General features: G+C 39.5%; 1 protein-coding gene across 1 annotated transcript in view; it reads left to right on the forward strand.

Moving 5' to 3' along the window:
- Window positions 1-20,058, forward strand: part of PIEZO2 (piezo type mechanosensitive ion channel component 2) — a 234,887-nt gene that overhangs the window by 205,951 nt on the left and 8,878 nt on the right. Inside the window, exons 39-50 of the mRNA XM_053956157.1 lie at window positions 5,496-5,663; window positions 7,929-8,318; window positions 9,649-9,907; window positions 10,425-10,607; window positions 11,031-11,283; window positions 12,024-12,156; window positions 12,566-12,713; window positions 12,827-13,041; window positions 14,788-14,946; window positions 16,206-16,353; window positions 18,850-19,038; window positions 19,465-19,557. Coding sequence (XP_053812132.1) covers window positions 5,496-5,663; window positions 7,929-8,318; window positions 9,649-9,907; window positions 10,425-10,607; window positions 11,031-11,283; window positions 12,024-12,156; window positions 12,566-12,713; window positions 12,827-13,041; window positions 14,788-14,946; window positions 16,206-16,353; window positions 18,850-19,038; window positions 19,465-19,557 — 2,338 coding nt within the window. The remainder of the gene's footprint in view (window positions 1-5,495; window positions 5,664-7,928; window positions 8,319-9,648; window positions 9,908-10,424; window positions 10,608-11,030; window positions 11,284-12,023; window positions 12,157-12,565; window positions 12,714-12,826; window positions 13,042-14,787; window positions 14,947-16,205; window positions 16,354-18,849; window positions 19,039-19,464; window positions 19,558-20,058) is intronic.

Here is a 20,058-nt window from a genome sequence, read left to right on the forward strand (position 1 = left end):
AGGGCAAAAACCATCTGAAGAGCCTGATTTCCCAGCTGCCATGATTACAGCCCAGCAGAGCTACATGTTTGTTAATCAAATACCCAAACTAGTTCAGGAAAACCACCTTCCTCATTCTTTTTTGAAAACGGATGCCATCAAGTTCTTTGCCAAAATTACTGCCTGCTCCTGCTGCTTCAGGCACACAGAGGCACACACATTCACTTCCTTCACTTACAGAGGCAGTCTGTTCCCACCATGTCCCTGGAGTTCTTCACTTCTAAGATACTGCAGAATTTGTATAATGTGAGGGGGAGAAGGGAGGGCTTTGGAAATCCAGCTGTTTCATAATCCCTGGCCTTCTGCTGTGTCCTGCTCCTCTGTGAACTGTGGCAGTATCATATTGTGTTTGATACTCCCAGCAAACTCAGAAATTTCTGTGTACAGTAAATTATGCATAGCTTTTACTAATGACATATGGGTAGATGTCAGCAGACTGAAAATAATGAGGGGTTGTCTTCCTTTCTGATAGTATTGAAAAGCAAAGGTAAGAGAGTGCCTGTGAGTACTAGGCTTCAACAAAATATCCACAAATTGCTCTTCAGTGAGTACTGGCCTTTGAGAGGTTCACTCCAGTAAAAACATTAAACCTGAGCAAATCTTTCTCAGTGGCTTGTTGCCCAGCTGAGCAACACCTTTGTGTTTTGTCTCAAAGTTTTACAGGAGTCAGATGATGTGAGAAAAATGTAAAGTCAAATTGTGTTGCCAGCTCTCTTGGATTCACTTTGATATTTTCAGGGCAGATTTTAACTCCACAAAGTTCAGTCTCACCTAAAGAATGAATAGTACTATCAGTCTTGCTTTCATTAAATAGTTTTTGGTCACCCTGTTTACTACAGATAGAAGTTGTAATTACTATACAATCATTAGCAGGAACTTTAACCATAAACAAAAGGAAGCCAATTCCAAAACTAATTATAAAAAGGAAAAACAAATCTTGTAATTTCAATGCATAAATTCTGCCTCTTCAATGAGATGGTATCCAATGTTGAGTTCAATTTGTGCTTTGTTTTTGGTTTTTTTTTTTTTTTAGAATAAGCATCCATTATTCACCCTGCTTTAAGCACATTTGCACATTTAAAATCTCTTCTCAAACTCAGAGAATTCAATGATTCTGTAGTGATGCTTCGCAACAGAAAAAGTTAAATCTTTCACATGGGTTTCTGTCATCCCTATTTCCTTTGAAGATGTCACGGGTTTATAAACAAAGGAACAGCAAAAGGCAGAGTTATGACTGATTTCTCTAATCTCAAATTTTCTTTCTGGTAATGAACAATCAAATATTCTTGCACTGAGTATTACGAATTGTGGACATCTGCTATAATAATAGAGGAAGTAATAATGAGTCTGTTGATTGAATGATAATGCCATCTGTCTGTTGGGGCACTCTTGCATATCTCTTCAAGCTATTATAGAAGTGCCTATGTTGTTTTTCAGAAAGGTGAAATGTTTTAAACTTCTTATGAGTATATTGATTGATTTTTTTTAATTGCCCAAACAAGAGCAGGTGGCAGTTTGTATTTTAAAGTAATGATTTCCAGTAAATGTAGTAGTGACTAATTAAATCTAAAGCATCCCTGTGATTGTGGATCTCAGGTTGCAATGGAAAACTTCTGGGAAGGGACAGAGGGTTTCTGTTCTGGTTATCCTTTGGTTGCACTACTAAAATTCTGCAGCAGACATTAGGTCCCTCAGTATAGTGAAAAAGTCTGTAAGCACAAAGGAATGCTGAAGCACAGAAGGAATTCCATTATAATAAGACATAATCCTCAGTGCTCAGGATAGGAATTACTGTAGGTAAACATTGGATAGCCAAAGAGGAAAATCCTCTTGATCAGCTGAAGGAACTGTAAATTTCTTGTAAAGTTCAGGGCTGACCCTCACAAGTCTAATTGAGTGATGTTGTTCTTAGCCTGGATAAAGCTCTGAAAGGACCTATGTAAAGTGTCCTTTGTGGTTGTTTTTTTTTTTTTTTTTCCTTTTAGTAGGGCTGTCATTTATTCTCAGTCATTTCTCTATGCAGTAGAAATTATGAGGTATTCATAGGGTATTTGTTTGGTGTCTTTTTATGTATAAATACTCTCATGTTTCCTACAGGCAAAGCACAAAGTTCATACGGGCCAGGAGAAGGGACTGATGCTGTTCCTTTACCAAGCTCTTTGAGGAACACCACCAGAAGGGGTTGGGATTTAGCATGGCAGAGCATTTACTGCAGTTTGTTTCCACTTGACTGATGACCTGTTTATTAGGTTAAAAAACCTGTGAGTGGCAGTAAGATGATAGGGAACTTACTAAAACTAGTTGGCTGCCTTTCTGGGTTACAATTATGTACTAGCAGCTACACACAGGTCCTAAGACCGATTTCAGGTTATCTAAGGTTTCGTATCCAGTTCAGTTTGTATTCATTTTTGCCAATCACAAATAACATTTTCAGTTCCTCACTCTACCTTTGTGTAGACTTTTATAGGAGCTGAAGGAAGGAATCCCTGTCAGGGTGTTTAAGAGCACCACCTTTTATCTGTGCTTCTCTCACTAGAAGGGAGAACAGGGCTTGAGGCAGGGGGTACTGGAGAAGTAATTTTGCCTTGGGAGGCAGAAGGAAGGATGGAAAGAGAACCCCTGTTTCAGCTGAATCAAAGTGATTGATTTAGGCCTGTGATTTTTAGGGATTGATTGGGATTTTTTCTTGGAGACATGGTGAATGTAGTAATACAGATAACAAACAGATAATGCCAATCAGTAATCAGCCCATGGACAAGATAAAAAATCCGGAAAAAAATGTAATTCACCCACTAAGCTGAAAAACTCTTTGTGAAGGGTAAATTTGTTTAGCAAAAAGAAAGTCAAAAGCTTAAAAATTTCCTACTCACTGAGGATATAAACATCTCTGCCATATATGTATCCCTATTTAAAATGGATATCTGATCAACTTTATATAAAATGTTTGAACTTGGAACTTTTAATGAGAATTCAATTTAAAATACGTAGTCATTGAATGATTTTAAGAAGCTAATGCTTTCAAGGTCTCCAACACAATTTTGAAAAATCACTTGGAAAGATATGTTTGGATCAAATTTATGTGATAGGCAATGACTTGTGTCAACATCCACTTTGCTCAGTGTGAATCTCTCCAATTTGTTGGTGTTCTCATTTCCTCCACACTTGGAAGCATGCTCCTAAAGCACATAAAGAACACACGGACTGTGCTACAGGTGACAACTCACGCACATCTCCTGATATTTGAGGATACAGTGCAGCTGCTCAGTCAGTAATTACTCTGATGATTCATTCTTCATTTAAAACAGCTCTAAACCAAATGTTGCAGGCACTCATCTGGAGAAATGTTTTTATCTATTGGGATTAATAGATGCTTTTCTTTTGATTTTTCTGGGAGCAAGGTCAGAGCTGGCATGTTTGGGAGGGCAGCTGGCATATATTTCTTCCATTGAAAATATATGAGTGGACATGTGAACATAAACAGCTGCTCTGCTTAAGTCCCTTGGACAGTCCCCTTTGAGCTATGCCTACATTTAAAATCCTTCAACACCTTACTATTAGGTGTTGCCCTTCAAAAGAGTAAACTCAGCCCTTGAGATCTAAAATGACACATGCATAAAAGGTCATACATAGCACATAGACAGAAAGATCATCTGCAAAACTGAATTGTCTACTTGCTGCCATCTTCCCATATTTTAGCACCAAAACCTCACAGATAGAACAGCCTGGCTGTATCCCATTTTTGTATGTGCAGAGGGAAACCAACTCCCTCAAGAGCTCCTCATGTTAGTAACACCAAGCTTCAGCTGAACTCCTAAGGTGCTGAATCACACCTCCAGGGCAGACCCCCTGGTCCCCTATTACAAACCATACACCATACAGACAGCCCTCCAGGTTTTGTCTGGAGGGCCTTGTGTGCCTTTGTGCACACACAGAAATAATGAAGTGGCTTGTAAGGGGTTTTGGCCAAGTGAACTGGCAGGACAGATGTGCCCTTGCCATTGAGGCAGTTCACAAGGAAAATATTTCACAATACCTTTGGTATCTTGGTGATTATTTTCTTCTGTTCACAGGCCAAGGTATGCTTTTAGCCTCAGTCAAAAAAGCCATTCTGTCAAAAAAGATCATCAGTGAGGGTAGGCCTAAGAATAACTGCTTCTTTTCTCCACATATTTTTGCTTTTTCCTTCCCATTTTTTAAAGTCAATAGTTGCAGACTGTAACTTCATGCCCACAGATTTTTTTCCTCACTTCAATCTAGCAAGAACAAAGGAACCTGGAAAATGCCGTTGCCCTTCCTTTCTGCCCTCTTTCCCAATTCTCTGTGCCCCTGAACAAACATGCTTGCCAAGGAAGCAAATCCCCTGCTGACACTGCTCAGGTGTAACACAAATGGAGTCAAAAGAAGAAAAGTATAGTGTAAATCCTGAATTTTGGGATCTTCTTTCATTCTATCTGAGAGACTCAGGCAGGTCACTGCATGTGTTAAAACATCAGACCACTCAACTCTTCCATTGACATCCGTGTTTGTCAAAGATTTTTACAGGAGAAATAATCTTTTTACCTACCATATGTCATTAATGTATTTGCTTCTTTCCTGTTGCTCTGTTAAATGCTTGTATTTAATTATATACTTTCTTTCTCATAACTCATCCAGATCTTTTCTGCAGTTACACATGAATGCTCAATGTATTGTGTATGTCTCTGGTGTCCTGTTGTATTTGATAAGTGAAAGGAGATAAGGGTTTATTATATCTGTTCTTTATTTCAAGATGCGCATGTTACCAATTTTGAAATACTTTTAAGCTGTGATTGAAACAAATGAAACCTTCTGGAAAGAATCATCAGGACTTCCTAGTAAATATCAAAATAAAAGCCATCCCATGCAGAGCAGGTTATATTTGACATGCATTTACTGGCTAAGTAACATATCCAATTTGGCTCTTTAGTTTGGAAAGAGGATTAGCCAATGTCTGACAGCTATTTTTCTATTTGTGGAGTATGAGCTTACTCAGTTTTAAGGGCTCTTTTAGGAAATTGGCTTGTACCTGTGTAAAAAGGTTCAGCACAGGATATCAATAATAAAAAAGAATTTATTCAGAGGAGGTCCCTTCCCAAAACATCCTTGTGGAATCTGGAAATTTCAGGGGTAAACAAACAAAATAAAACCTGCTCACACATGTAAGTCTGTTCCCCTGGAAAGTATGTAGAGCACTATGTTGGTTCCATATCTGCTTCAATAGTGAATAGATGGCCTTCTATAGCCCCTATATGAAATTGACCATGACTAACCTGTGCATAGAAATGTGTTTCCCTAAACAAATCCTTATCTTCTCTCTGAACCGATTTTCTCTGTGTCAGTGTTTAGCTGCATGGCGAGCATATTTGTTTACTGAACCATGTGTACCATAATGCCATTTGTATTTAACACTGTCTCTATAACTGTTTGCGCTGCTGTAGCTGCTACACTGAAGCAACCATGCTGTTCTCAAGGCAGTCAACCCTTGATGATTTAGATGGACCAGACTCTGTTCCTAAAACAAGTGAGCGCGCTCGACCTAGGCTCCGTAAAATGCAGAGCATGGATATGTCCTCCTCATCAGCTGACAGTGGCAGTATAGTGTCAAGGTGCTTAACTCATGCATGCTTTGTTCACTCGTTTACCCATACCATTATTCTGACTGCAGTGTACACGGGTCTGTGTTTGCAGACCCGTGGTCTGCACCGTGGTTTGCATGGTTACAGGAAGCTTTACTCCCTCCTGTGTTGTGGCACGGTTCTGAGATTCAAAGTCAAGATCATAACCTAGGATTCATTCACTGATTCACTTTTTGTTCGTTTTTTGGGGTTTTTTTCATCCTCAATTCATGTTTTTTTAAACATTGTTCCACAACATTGCGCTGAGTGTATAAAAACAGACTAAGATCTGTATTTATTCATCTAAAAAAGTGTCTTATTTTCAGAGTTACTGAGTCAGTGCTTGTTCTTAAATTGGAAGCTGGAAGTTAAGTTTCTCAGCTAATCAGTTATCCTAAATATGGACTGAGATGTGAAATTTTAGAAACTAAGGCACTATTGTGCCAGTTTTTCAATTTTTATTTTTCTCCATACAGGAAAGATTTTGAAATATGTTTTGATTACTTTTCCATTGATTTACAGTAAGGTATTGGAATTAAGAACAGGAAAATAGCTATGACAAAAAAGCAAATAATATTAATATCCAGTGCAAGAGAAAACTGTTCAGTACTGTTCATTCACTTTCTAGCAGGTAAAACCCAGGGATTTACATGACATTGGGAAGCAGTGTTTCAATAATTTAATAAATATTATGAATCTGAAATTTTATGTTATTTTGCATCATTGTTTTTCAGTTTTGAAAGTGTTTGACAAATTTTTGTAGTCAATTAGTTTTGAAAATGTGGGATTCTATGAATTTGTACATTTTAACCAGTATGAGTGCTACTGTGAATTATCCAAACACACATCATCATAAGTGTCACATGGTCTAATTAAAACTCTGCTATAAATAGCATGACCTAACATAGCCACAATAAGTTTGGCAGCAATGTAAAAGAAAAAAAAAAGTAAACTTAATTTTTAATTTTGGCAGAAGATGGTAGTGCCAGATGGCTTTGCTAATGCCAGTTTTCTCTAAAAGATTATAGTTTATGTGAAGATATGGCCCCATTAATTTCATAGGAGCTATGTGAAATCTTGTTTTGCCTCTGTTGAGATACAAGAATATGCAGCCAACAAATACTGAGTTGGTGCCTGATGTCTAACCTGTGGAGGAGTGGAATGAGACTAAAAAGAGAGAGAGGGGAGAGGGGAGAGGTAAAAAAATGCTTGAGAGAGCGGGCCACAACTGTAATCAGAGGGCTGGAGCACCCCTCCCATGGAGACAGGCTGAGAGAGTTGTTCATGCTGGAGAAGAAAAGGTTCCAGGAAAAACACAGAGTGAACTTCCAGTATTTAAAGGATGGCTACAAGAGAGCGGGAGAGGGACTTTTTGCAGGGTATGGAGTGATAGGACAAGGGGAAATGGCTTTACATTAAAAGAGGGCAAGTTTAGATTAGATAATAGGAAGAAATTATTTATTCAGAGGGTGGTGAGACGCCTCCCTCAGGGGAGCTGGAACTAGATGATCTCTAAGGTACTTTCATACCCAAACCATTCTATGATTCTATGCAAAGCCAAGAGTAAGGAAGGTGAATCAAGCAGAGAACTGATCAGAGTGCATCAGAGAGCTGAATTGGTACATACAGAAGAAAAACAGGCAGGTAAAGAAAAAGGGAAGACTGTGTTGAAGAACATAGGGCAATCTAAAGGTAAGCAAGATACCCTGTTACTGGAACAATTTTGTAATTTGGTTTGTATTTCTTCATGCTAGCAAGTTACATGTTCTTTTATTTGAATCAGAGTTGATATGTGTGTGTTCAGTTCATGTTCCAGTTGTGTACGACACTCATACAGTGCTTGTTAAAAGCACTGTGTTTAGAAGGAATACCATGGCTGCCTATCCTTCACCACGAAGCATGTCTTAAATAGATGCAATAGCAAGTGTTGACTCTGTTCAAAAATGTTTGAACTACTTTCTGAAAGGTAGTGTAGTTTCTCTTGTTGATAATATTAATTTGCCCCTTGCTGGTGCTAAAAGATGGTGAATCACTGTGAGTTCAGTGGGATGTCATTTAGGGAACAGATGGACCCAGATGTTCCATCAGTGTAAAAGGAGATCAGGATGATGTCTTTTCTACCAGATCATACAAACTTTGAAGGCCTGGGAATGCAATGAGTTTGCTCCGCTCTCTGCATAAAGATACAATTAACAAACTTTTCCTGATCATGAGTCTTGTAAAACTTGCCTGACTCTCTTCATCCATCTCCAACAGTGAACCCACACAGGTCACCATGCTCTATTCCCGTCAGGGGACCACAGAAACCATTGAAGAGGTAGAAGGGGAGCATGAGGAAGAAGGAGCTCATTCTGCATCAAGGTTGGAGGAAGAGGAGGTGGAAGATTATAGCCTGGATTCAGAAGGAGCTGCGTATACTCCCGATACCGATGTGCCATTGTACTCCACGGTGGACAGCAATGCAGAAGCTCCACCTTCCTATAGCAAAGCTGTCAGCTTTGAACACCTTCCCTTTGGCTCCCCAGATGACTCAGCTGGGAAGAGCCTCATGATGGTGAGCCCGGACGACAGTCGGACAGACAAACTTGACAGGATTCTGCCCCCACTGACACACGAGCTAACAGCTAGTGAGCTGCTCCTGAACAAGTAAGAATCCTCGACCGGGGAAAATTGTTCATCACAGTGTGTAAAATTTTGTTATTACTTTGGGGTTTTGTTTCAGAACTGGCCTACAAATTCTGATACAGACCTTGTGCTAAGTTTGGTTTAAGGGAAGAAGCTCATTTCCTGTGCAGTTGTTCTAATTAGAGATTTCTAAAGTGACTCAAATTCATCTTGGAAATCACGCTTTCTTCCTAGATGCCATATTTAATTGTTCTGATTAGCATTGAATTTCTGTGCTGCAATTGTCTTGGGGTCAAGGGCTTTTCTAAATATTCTTTGTGGAGAGAGTTTGTCTTCTCCAGGCAGCTGTGATTTCAAATGAGTTTCCTCCAGGGCTATCTGGGAAAATGTTCCTCCTTTAATTATTTTGGATTGCTGTAAGGTAAACTCTGACCTTTGGCAGTTTTTTTAAGCCAGTGGGAGCTGAGGGTTATGGAGGGACACCATCTTGCTAGGTTCTTTCATAAGGGAGAGGATGTTCCCTTCTTTGCCCCTTAGACACTGCGCTCACTAGGACAACCAGCATTAAGGTGGGGATGGTCCCAGTGAACATCTTCAACTGCTCTCTGGCCTGACTTAGTTGGAGAGGACTTCCCCAAAAGCAGGGGCAAAATCTCAAACCACAGAACTGCCTTTCAGCCTGCCTGCACCTGGAGAGAGAGGGTGTATAGATATGACTTTGTCAGATGCAATGTCTTGTCTTCTGGTTTTCCATAGTAATTTTTGCTTTTCAGTAAGATCCATTCTCAGGCCAAGAAACTTCATGAAAAGCAGAGAGGATTATGAATGTATATGGAACTCACTGCCATTTATATTTATTTGAGTCATATAAATAGAAGATTGGACACTTCTAATGCTCATGAGTATTTTTTATGTTCTAATCTTCTCCCCCTAGATAATACAAAACATAGGTCTGGTGATGTACCTCTGGTTTTTCTCTAAATTCCTATCTGTGTTGATAAATTGGATGTGAATCCACACCAGTATTGGGTGATTTCCATGAGATATGTTGGCTGGGCAGGTGTAGGAAAGCCGTGTTTGTAGAAGTGCTTAGGCCAGGCTGATCCTCTTTCTGAATAAATTAAAAAACAGCAGAACAGTGTTTCTAGTTATTTTTTCTGAAATTCTTGTTTTCTGAGCTTAGAATCAGGCTATTTGATCATAATACCAAATTCTCCCCCTTTTTTTTTTTTTCTTCCATTGGACTGAACAGCAGATTTTAATACTTTTCGAAAGAAAAATAGTAGCAATTTGAAAAGCAGCTCTTGTGAAGTTCATGTTCAGTTTACTTGTGGTACTCTGCTCCTCACAGGATGTTTCATGATGATGAGTTGGAGGAGTCAGAGAAGTTCTATGTTGGTCAGCCTCGAGTCTTGCTCCTTATTTATGCCCTGTACAATACGCTGGTGGCCCGGTCAGAAATGGTGTGCTATTTTGTGATCATCCTTAACCACATGATCTCTGCCTCCATGATAACCCTGGTGCTTCCCATCCTTATATTCCTGTGGGCCATGCTGTCTGTTCCTCGGCCAAGCAAACGCTTCTGGATGACAGCCATTGTCTACACTGAGGTATGCTGCTGGTTTTTCAAGCCCACATCTAACACAGAAAACTGAAGTTGTAATCTTTGCATGACCCCCTTGCTGGTTTTGATCTCTGGGATCTGGGCTGGGCCTTTGGCCCTTCATAGTAATAAAAGTATTTGCTGAAGTCCTCAGCAATTTTTGTGGTATGGAAAGATCTTGTTTGTTATTTCCATCGTTGCAATGAACCATATCCTTCCTGGCACGTGGAGCAGTTCTCACAAGAACAGACCATTTACAAACTGTTGCTTTGTAATGGTTAACCAAGAGACAGAATTCACTGCTTGTGGCATCTCAAGTACCACTGAGTATCATCTGCTGGTAAATTTTGATTGACTTTATTACTGCAGAAATGTAAAGTGTTATGCCTCTGTAGTAATGAGTATGCTTGTTTATGTTCTCATAAAACTGACAAAGTAATCATATTTTATCCCTCTTACTGTCATGAGGCTATTCTATCTGTCATGCTTATAAAACATCTCAAGTGTGTTGTGTTTCCAAACAGGTGGCCATTGTCATCAAATACTTCTTCCAGTTTGGCTTCTTTCCTTGGAATAAACATGTGGATTACACAAAAGATAAACCTTACCATCCACCCAATATTATTGGCATTGAGAAGAAAGAGGGTTATGTGCACTATGATCTTGTTCAGCTTCTTGCTTTATTCTTCCACAGATCCATTTTAAAGGTAATCTGGGTTCAGGTTGTTTCTTATTTTATATTTAATTTTCAATTTTAATTTTTTAAATCACTCGTGTGACATAAAGAAGTCATTCATTTGGTTATCATGCAAATTTCTTCCATGAAAGGGTTATTGAGCATTTGAAGTGGCTGCCCAGGGAAGTGGTTGAGTCACCATCCCTGGAAGTGTTTAAAAGACATTTAGACGTGGCATGGAGGGACATGGTTTAGTGGTAGATTTGGCAGTCCTGGGTTAACAGCTGAATTGATGATCTCAAAGAAATTCTGCAACCTAAATGTTTCTATGATATCCCAACACATTGAATTTGTCTTCTCCCTTAGGAACACGTAACTGAGCTGAGCAATGCCTGTGATAAATACTGTGACAAAAATGCACGTTTGATATGTCCTCTTCTTGTTTTTCTACTAGTGCCATGGATTGTGGGATGAAGATGAGAAAGGAGACAGCTCCAGCAATAAAGAGGATACTGATGATGAGCTCTCTCTGACAGGAGGCAGGAGAGACTCTTCTGCCTCTTTGAAATCTGTCAATCTTGCCGCATCTGTGGAGTCCATCCATGTCCACTTCCCCGAGCAGCAGGCTGCCATCAGGAGGAAGAGTTCTAGCAGCATATCCCAGCTTTCTCACAGGTCCAGCTTCTCCTCACACAGATCTAAGAGAGGTAAATGTCATGGCATTTCTGGGATTTGAAGGACAAATGTTCGTTTCCCATAGGATCATTCTACTGAAACCTTGGGCTGGTTGCTGAGGAGCTCCCAGGGGCTACTGAATGCTGCTGCTTCTCAGTGATGAAATAGGATATGAACCAATGTATCTTCATGTTTGAACACACTCCAGGCCTTCCTAAAGTTCAAATGGAGAGCCATACTTTGTGATTCATTATGTTTTTTAAATGACATTATCCAACAGCTGGGAAAGGAATGCTCAGTGTAGCCCAGATCCAGAAATTCTGGTCCAGCATAATCTCCAGCTGGAGGGAATGCAAAGCACATGTATTTTTCATATCTACATTTGTAGAAACGTGAATTAAGAAAATGTTTTTATTAGTTAAATTGAAACAGATTACATGTCCCATCTTGTAAAAAGGGCAGGAATACTGTAGACTAAATACGTATAATACCAATTGAGGTGACTGAGTCCGATCAATCAAATACTTGCTTTATCACTAGTCTGCTTTCTCTTTTTATAGCTATTAACCAAGTTTTGATCTGCCAGTGATTAAACCTTTACTGGATGCTCTCAAGATGTTATCATACTGGGGAGAAAAAAAGAATTCATTTCAAAGCTTCTTTCAAATGTGGGAGTCATATGAAATGGAAGTCTCAAGATTTATTACTTTCTAACTTTAGTATTTAAACTTTTCTTTTGAATTGACTTCTCTTTCCCTCCCCTTTTTTCCAGGAAGTACCAGTACACGAAACAGCAGTCAGAAGGGAAGCAGTGTGTTAAGCATCAAGCAAAAATCTAGAAAAGAGCTTCTCATGGAAAAGTTTCGAGAACAAATGATCAAAGCCAAGGCTTTTACAATTAAAAAGTGAGCAATATGAGGAGTTGTGTGGGTTTGGTGGGAGGTTCCAAACAGTAAAGCAGCAAGCCAGCATTTTAAAGCGAGCAGGCTACTACTGATGTTAATTCAACATGTATGCAGATGTCCAACCAGCTGAACATCAGACATATCAGCAGTTGTTCAAATAGCATCTTCCTGATAAAAAAGCAAAATATCCCATGTGACTTGGTTGGCTATGTATATTTCTACTGAACAAATCCTAATACAGTGGTTTAGAAGCAATCAGAATAAAGGACTGGTGTCTCTGCAGTCCTGTGAAAGCTGTCAGAGTAGATCTTAGATCTTTTAAAAATATTAATCATACCACACTCAGCCTTTACTTTCTTCAGTGCAAGTTATGTGCTATTAAATCACATTGTGGTCTGTGTTGTTTTAGGACTCTCCAGGTGTACATGCCCATCAGACAGTTCTTCTACAATCTTATTCATCCAGACTACAGTGCAGTGACTGATGTGTACGTGCTGATGTTCCTCGCAGATACAGTGGACTTCATCATCATTGTGTTTGGATTTTGGGCTTTTGGGGTACGTCACAGAAGCATCTATCTGTAAATCCTCAGCAGGATTTATGTGTTATAGGTGCTAAATATCATGCAAGTGTCCTTTTTCCTTGACCCCCCTTATATTTTGCTTTTCAGAAACATTCTGCTGCAGCAGATATCACCTCTTCATTATCAGAGGACCAGGTCCCAGAGGCATTTTTGGTGATGGTGCTCATTCAGTTTGGTACCATGGTGGTAGATCGAGCACTGTACCTCAAAAAGACTGTCATGGGAAAAGTCATCTTCCAGGTCATCCTTGTTTTCGGAATACATTTCTGGATGTTCTTTATCTTGCCTGGAGTGACAGAAAGGTATAAGCCTTATAAAGAAACAGTATGGGGGGAATACTGATGCTCTATCAAGTTCTTTGTATTTAAATTGGAGATGTTATAGCTAGGCTTTGGAATCATGATCAAGTTTCTTCTTTGCCTCATTTCTAAGCAGAAAGTTGGAATGCATTTCCACAGCAGTAACTGTGGCCAATATACGTTTGAGGAAGAATAAGTTATATAGGTACAGAAATATTCTCAGTTTAGGCCAAAATGCAAGCAGGTGAAAGAGAAATTGCCTGTGACTGAGTGATTAGAGCCTTCAGCTGAGACAATATTGGCTTCTGATCCAATTCCCTGCTCTCAAGACTGCTGCATGCTGCTTTAGAAGAGCGAGTAGAAAATGTCTCCCTCAGAGTAACTTATAACTTAGCACTTTCCTGAAATGTGTGAACTGTGGATTTAAATCTCCTTAAACTGAGGAATGTCTAAAATATGTGTCTGTTCTGAAGAGCAAAGTTCTTCTCCCGTGCTCCTGCCACTTGGCTCTGGAGGTGATGTGGAGGCAGTCACCCGCTGCATAAAATTTTGTGTCACATACCTGGTCAGGTTCACTCCCAAATCTAACATTTTTCATTTCATGGCTCAGGGCACTGACCATTGCAGTCTGCAGTGCAGAGGTGTTAATGCTCCCTCCCTAGTGTTTGGCTAACTCCCCTCTTCCTATTTTAAGTTGCCTTGAAATATTTCCCTCACTCCATTGACCATCCATGGAAATTGAGTGTATCACCTGTATCACCTTATACTTCATTAACAGTCAAGTTATTTTACTGGGAAAAAAGAAATAGGTTTATAGTGTAAAAGAAGACTGAAAAGTCTCATTTCCTCTCAAAAAGAAAGTGAAGTAGCAATTGTGCACAAATTTGAAAAAAAAATATTTTCAAATGAATCTCTTATCTATTGCACATTGAGAACTGTGAGGAAATAAAATAATTTTGACTTTGTGCTTTTGGGAAATGTATATCAAGTTGTTAATATCAAATCTACATCTGAAACATCTTGTATTCCTTCTAAGTGAGATTAGACAACCCCCCCCCACCCCGACAAATTTTTTAATTAAAATACTTCTGTGAGATTTAATTGAAAATATTGGGTTATGGCTGGCTGGCAAATGCTGTCCATCATGAAGCATCTGCTGCAGATCCACTGTGCTATTGAATAACAACCAGAATGGCACATGTGAGGGGAGGCTGAGGGTTAGTTCAGTCTGGAGAAGGGAAAGTGTAGAGCTGTCTCTACTATTTGTTGGAATAAGACGAGTCAAGCAGGGACGGGTGGGAAATATTTTCAGAGGTCACTCCATCTTCAGTTCCTGTGTGAGGTGCTGACATGAACACAAGTAGCCACTAAAGCTGCCTTGATTGAGCTCCTACCCAGGACTCACAGAGGGTTGAGCCATCATGGGGGCAGAGGAAGACTGGTCTGTGTTGGGCAGCAAGGGACCTTCAGCATGCAGAGGGAGAGGGCATTGCCCAAGGCCCTCACTCTTTGGGGAGCCCATTCCCAGTCTCTTCCCTGTGACCCTGAGGTGGCAATGGATGCTGGTTTTAGACTTTTTCATTCAGTGTCTTTCTAATATTCCTTTAACCCTGCCATGGGGTCAGCAACCAAGACCTTTTCACAGGACCTCAGGAAGGGGAAACTGCCAGGAGCAAAAAACCATTTCAAGTTAATTCGGTCATACACAGATACAAAGCTCATCATTTTCCTTTATTTTTTCCTTTACAGGAAATTTAGCCAGAACACAGTTGCCCAGCTCTGGTATTTTGTGAAATGTGTTTATTTTGGCTTATCAGCTTATCAGATACGCTGTGGATATCCAACTCGTGTTCTTGGCAACTTCCTCACAAAAAGTTATAACTATGTCAACCTGTTCTTATTTCAAGGGTAAGCATAGACTTACTGCCTTTCTTCTTTTGTGTAATAAGGATCTGCTATAGTGAAATGCTGTGGTTACTCGTGACTTTTCTTCACAGACAGCTGGACATAAGGCAGTAAATTTTACACAGCGCGCTCTGTATATGCCATATGTCCCCTGTAGTCCACAAGAAAAAGAAAAATCTATTTCTAGAAGGCAAACTTCATAAAATTCCATCTCTCAGTCTGAAGCCTGATAACCAGTCAGCCATTTGGTCCCCTATGAAATAGACATTTTCAACACTTCAAAGAAATCACCTTTGTGAACAGAAATAGGGACTGCACATTGTGCTAGAAGACAGGTAATGTTATTAGTTCTGCAGTCCTAAAAAGTAGTAAGGTGTCAAATCCCAAAGAGACCTTTGGAGCAGGTCTACCTGCTATACCTCAGCAGATGAAAGGAATGGAGTGGAAGACAACACACCTGAGAAATAGGAACATAAAAATAAGCACAAAAAAAAAAGTTCAGAGTTCAGAGTGTTAGGGTAAGGAACAGGTGCACCATTACCTCAGAGTGAAAGGTGGTTTTACACAAGCATACCACATCCTCCATTTACACTGTTACAGTGGCCTTGCGATTAAGCCAGTTTGAAGCATATGTGTAATTCACAAAAAAAAAAAAAAAATTGAATCATTTCAACCTTTTCAAAGTGTTTGCAGTATGGGCTCCTTGCATTCCAAGGAAAAGTTACAGAAGAAAGCTTTCCTCACATGAAATACTCTTTAAAGTGTGGGACTAGGAAAGGGAATGATGCCCTTTAAGCAGCTGCTCATTGCATGTTGATTTCCTGTTGATTCCCACCTTCTTCTGCTGTTTAATCCTGAGTCACAAAGCCCAGTTCCATATGCAGCAGAGGGCTGCCCACCTACTGCAAAGATGCCATGCAACACTTGGTGTAAGGAGGTGTAAAATTAATCCCACCATCCTGTAGAAAACATGCGCTCCTCTCCCAGGTCAGAGGAATCTAGGAAATCTTGTACTATTCCATCAGTGGTTCAGTCACAATTATGGACACAATGATGCATAAGCATATTTATGGCCTGGCAAGAAGATCTAGAGTAACACGAGCTATGGAAATTTCAGGATGTGATTGTATTTGTGTTTACAGAATCCCCAGTTAAGCTCTTTTCGTGTTGTCTCCCTCTTGTCATATATACACTTTGCTGTGCTTGTTTGATGTGATGCCTCTGTTTCTGACAGATAACTTTCTGCTGTGGTCTCCCTTCAGGTTCCGCCTGGTTCCATTTTTGACCGAGCTGAGAGCAGTAATGGACTGGGTTTGGACTGATACCACTCTCAGTCTTTCCAGCTGGATCTGTGTTGAAGATATCTATGCTCATATATTCATCCTGAAGTGCTGGCGAGAGTCAGAAAAAGTAAGGAAACCCCATATGAGGGATTCAGACCTTATCTCCCCCATGCAGAAGGGAAGAGAAATAATCATGAGTCCCTAAATAATTGAGGAATCCACCACAAAAAGTTTGTTGGAAGATATGCCTGGCACTTGTGTTCAGAAATATCCAGACTGTGGGGTACCTTACATTAGTTGGCAGCTGCCGCGAATGAAACTTCAAGTGGCTTCTCTTTTGTGCCCAGCTGATTTTTCCACCCTTAACATGAACTCCAGAAGGGTGTGCCTGCTGGCTTAATTGCATGCCTGGGTTTCAAGGCTGGGGTTGGAAGTCCTGGTATTCACGCAGTCAAACACAACTAAATGAGTAACCTGGAGTAGCAGGGAAGCTGCAGCTGAGGAGAAAGGTCAGTAGAAGGAAGAGCTCATGCCCTGCAGTGTAGGTCCCAGGGACACTGAGCTCATGTAACTGCAGAGGGAACTCAGCTGGCTCCTTTATCTCAGGAGAGTCCCTGCACATCCAGAACTGAACTGCAGGCCAGATAAACCCACCATTTGTCTCACTGAAATTTCAGTCTCTTTAAATAATTTAAGCTTCACTTCAAATTAAACTTGCAAATTCTGGATTCTTTGTAACTGCTATGAAGATTGCAACCATATGCTTGCTCATTTTGCCAATTTGAAAAAGGAATGAAACATTATTTTAAGAGTGACCAAACCAGTCAGAAATTCTACATCTGTATTGAAGTGGATTTACTTTTAAGTGTTACTGACGTATTTCTACTTTTATTATAATCCTGTCTCTTAATGGCAATTGCTTTCTAAATATATCACGTAGATTAACTCAGAGTTACATTGCACACAAATCATGCATATAAGCTTTTTCTCTATGACTCCCACTTCTGCCATGAATGGAAGGAGCTCTGAAGAACTTCAGGAGTAGGGGAAGTAAAAACCCAGCTCTACTTTGACTCTCCATCTCACCGCAATTTTTACACTACAATTCACATTATGTGTAGCAGAGATCTGACATGGGAAGATTTCCATGTCTAAGCTGGCATGTATGTTCTAATGCCATACAGAAAAATAACTGTGTCGTAACTTTACGAGTATTGTCGACGGTACTTTGGTTCTCTCTCTTACTGAGTGGAATGCCCAAGTATTTGGACTGCTAGAGTCTCTCTGAGATGTTCTGTAACATTATTAGAAGTGCCTGAACTAATATCCTCCAGACAAATAATAATAATAATAATAATAATTAATAATAATAATAATTATAATAATACCCCTGCTGATCTTGATATGATAATGAAAATACTATTCTGTACTGCAAGACAAATGACAAATGACAAATACATTGCTTCTGAAAAGTAAATAATTGGTTTTAAATACAGCATTGTATTACAAATGTAATATTCTCATAGGGCTTTATGGATTCACGTTGCAAATCAAGAACAATTTCCTAAAAGCCAGACTCCTGGGGTGTTTGAGGTGCAGTGCAGTACAGTGCATATCTATTTTGCACATGTGGTATGCAACGCATGGAGGACAGGCTACTAAACATTGTGGAGTTAAAACCTGTAAGAGAATTACACCAAAATAAATTACAGTGAAAGTAAGACATTTTACAGGATGGTGAGATTATTAAGAGTATTCAGTCATGAGGCAAATAATAGAAGACAGGAATTATGGGCAAGGCAGAACAGACATCCCATGTGATCTGCTATGAAGGGAAAAGAAAAGCAATCACTTTTGTCCTCAGAAGATAAGCAAGAGAAGGATGTTACATCAGCAGTATCCAGATTTTAGGAACAGCAACAACATTTTTAACATTAGTTAATTGGAGTCGGTGTGGAATTCACTAGAAACAGATTGGATCAAGCCTGTGAACTCTTAGAAATACTGTAAGTGAGGTGTCAAATGAATGTGGAGGTAGTGCAATATCAGAAATTTTACTGATTGTATATGTCAGTTGCTGGCAAACAATTTTCCTGCTCCCCCCATCCCCCACAATATACATTTTGCAGCATTTCAAGACCTATGAGAGGAAGTCTGCCTTAAGGAGTTTTGTGATAAAACTTTTCAGAAGTATAAATACAAGAAAGTAGGTGCCTCGTGATAGCAGTTTTTGGAACAAATTGTCGTATCACTGTTTCTGCTTTTATTTTATATTTTGTTCTTGTGAGTTCATACTAGCATTTAGACAAAAAAAATCAAATTATCCCACCTAAATTCTTCTTCTTTTTTATGGTTGTGAAGAATCAAAATCACAGAGGTTTACAATATTTTTCACACTGGACACACATTTTGGGTTCACTTGTCATTTCTCTCTGTTGCCATCAGAAATTGGGTGTCTGTGCAGGTTTGGCTACAAAAATCTCAATATAGCTGTCCTGACATGGGGTAGCAAATTACCACAAGAGATGGGAAGCCTTAAGATCATTATATAGTCAACCATCAAATCATATGAAGTGTACTTTTGATGGAAGAGACGTTACCATACTGCTGTTTCCTCTTGCAGAGATATCCCCAACCAAGAGGCCAGAAGAAAAAGAAAGTTGTGAAGTATGGAATGGGTGGCATGATTATCGTCTTGCTGATTTGTATTGTCTGGTTCCCACTGCTCTTCATGTCTTTAATCAAATCTGTTGCAGGCATCACCAACAAGCCTCTAGATGTATCAATCACAATAACTCTAGGAGGTTATCAGGTAAAAAATAAGAAACACTAAAAGCAAACTCTGTTTTTAGCATTATATTTCCTTGTGCTATTTCTTCTTCCTTCCATTGAATTGAACTCTCCTGCTTCATGCAAGGTTGCTGGCAAGCTTCCATAAATGACCCTTTTTGGGTTTAAAAATGTGTTCGTTTATCTCTGATGTAAAATATTATCTTCATTTTCAAGTTAAAACCAGCCTCTACTGGCAGTAGAAACTGAATAAATTATCCTACAGGTCCACATGTTTGATATAAGATAATGGTAGGCAGCTTGCATCTCAGAGGAAGGAGATTAAAACATTGTCTTATTGAACTGAGTGCCATAATTATCTTGGACTGTGATGCACAGGATGCTGGACTGTGTATGTAGCAGCCAATGTGAAGTAAATGTGATAAGCATGTGTTCTTTTGTTTCCCAGCCTATTTTTACCATGAGTGCTCAGCAGAATCAGCTCAAAAGTTTGGATCCAAATGAGTTCAATGAATTTCTGAGAAGCTATAGGGGTAACACTGTAAGTGAAACGTAGAATATCTCATTACTTAAAAATGTGTGCATGTTTCCATGGAGGCCTTTTGTGAGTTTTGTTTGTGTAGTTATGATTGGTCATCAGTGCTGTCATCAATTGGAAGATATTTGTATAAAGAGGATTTGCATGAAAAAAAGCTCAGACACGTCATTTGTGAGGACAGTGCTGGGTTATGGTGAGACAAGCTACCATTAATGCAGACAACTTTGCACAAAATCCTAGAAGGCAGAAACCCTAATTGTCCTGTTGTCTGAATGAAACCCTCCCCTCTAAATGACACAAACCTTCAGGAGATGTGATGCTGTTTGTGTACTGCCAAAGAAAACATGCTGTGGGGACAAAACAATGTCTTACGCACTTTTAAGCTCCATGCTCCTTTCTAGAGCACACATCTTTCACCTTCCAGTGAGGAATGGTGGTGCTGTCAAAATAAAGTGTGCCTAGCCTAGAAATGTTTTGACATTAAAATGCCAAAAAAAAAAAAAA

Source organism: Vidua chalybeata, chromosome 1, assembly GCF_026979565.1.
Source record: "Vidua chalybeata isolate OUT-0048 chromosome 1, bVidCha1 merged haplotype, whole genome shotgun sequence".
NCBI lineage: Eukaryota > Metazoa > Chordata > Aves > Passeriformes > Viduidae > Vidua > Vidua chalybeata.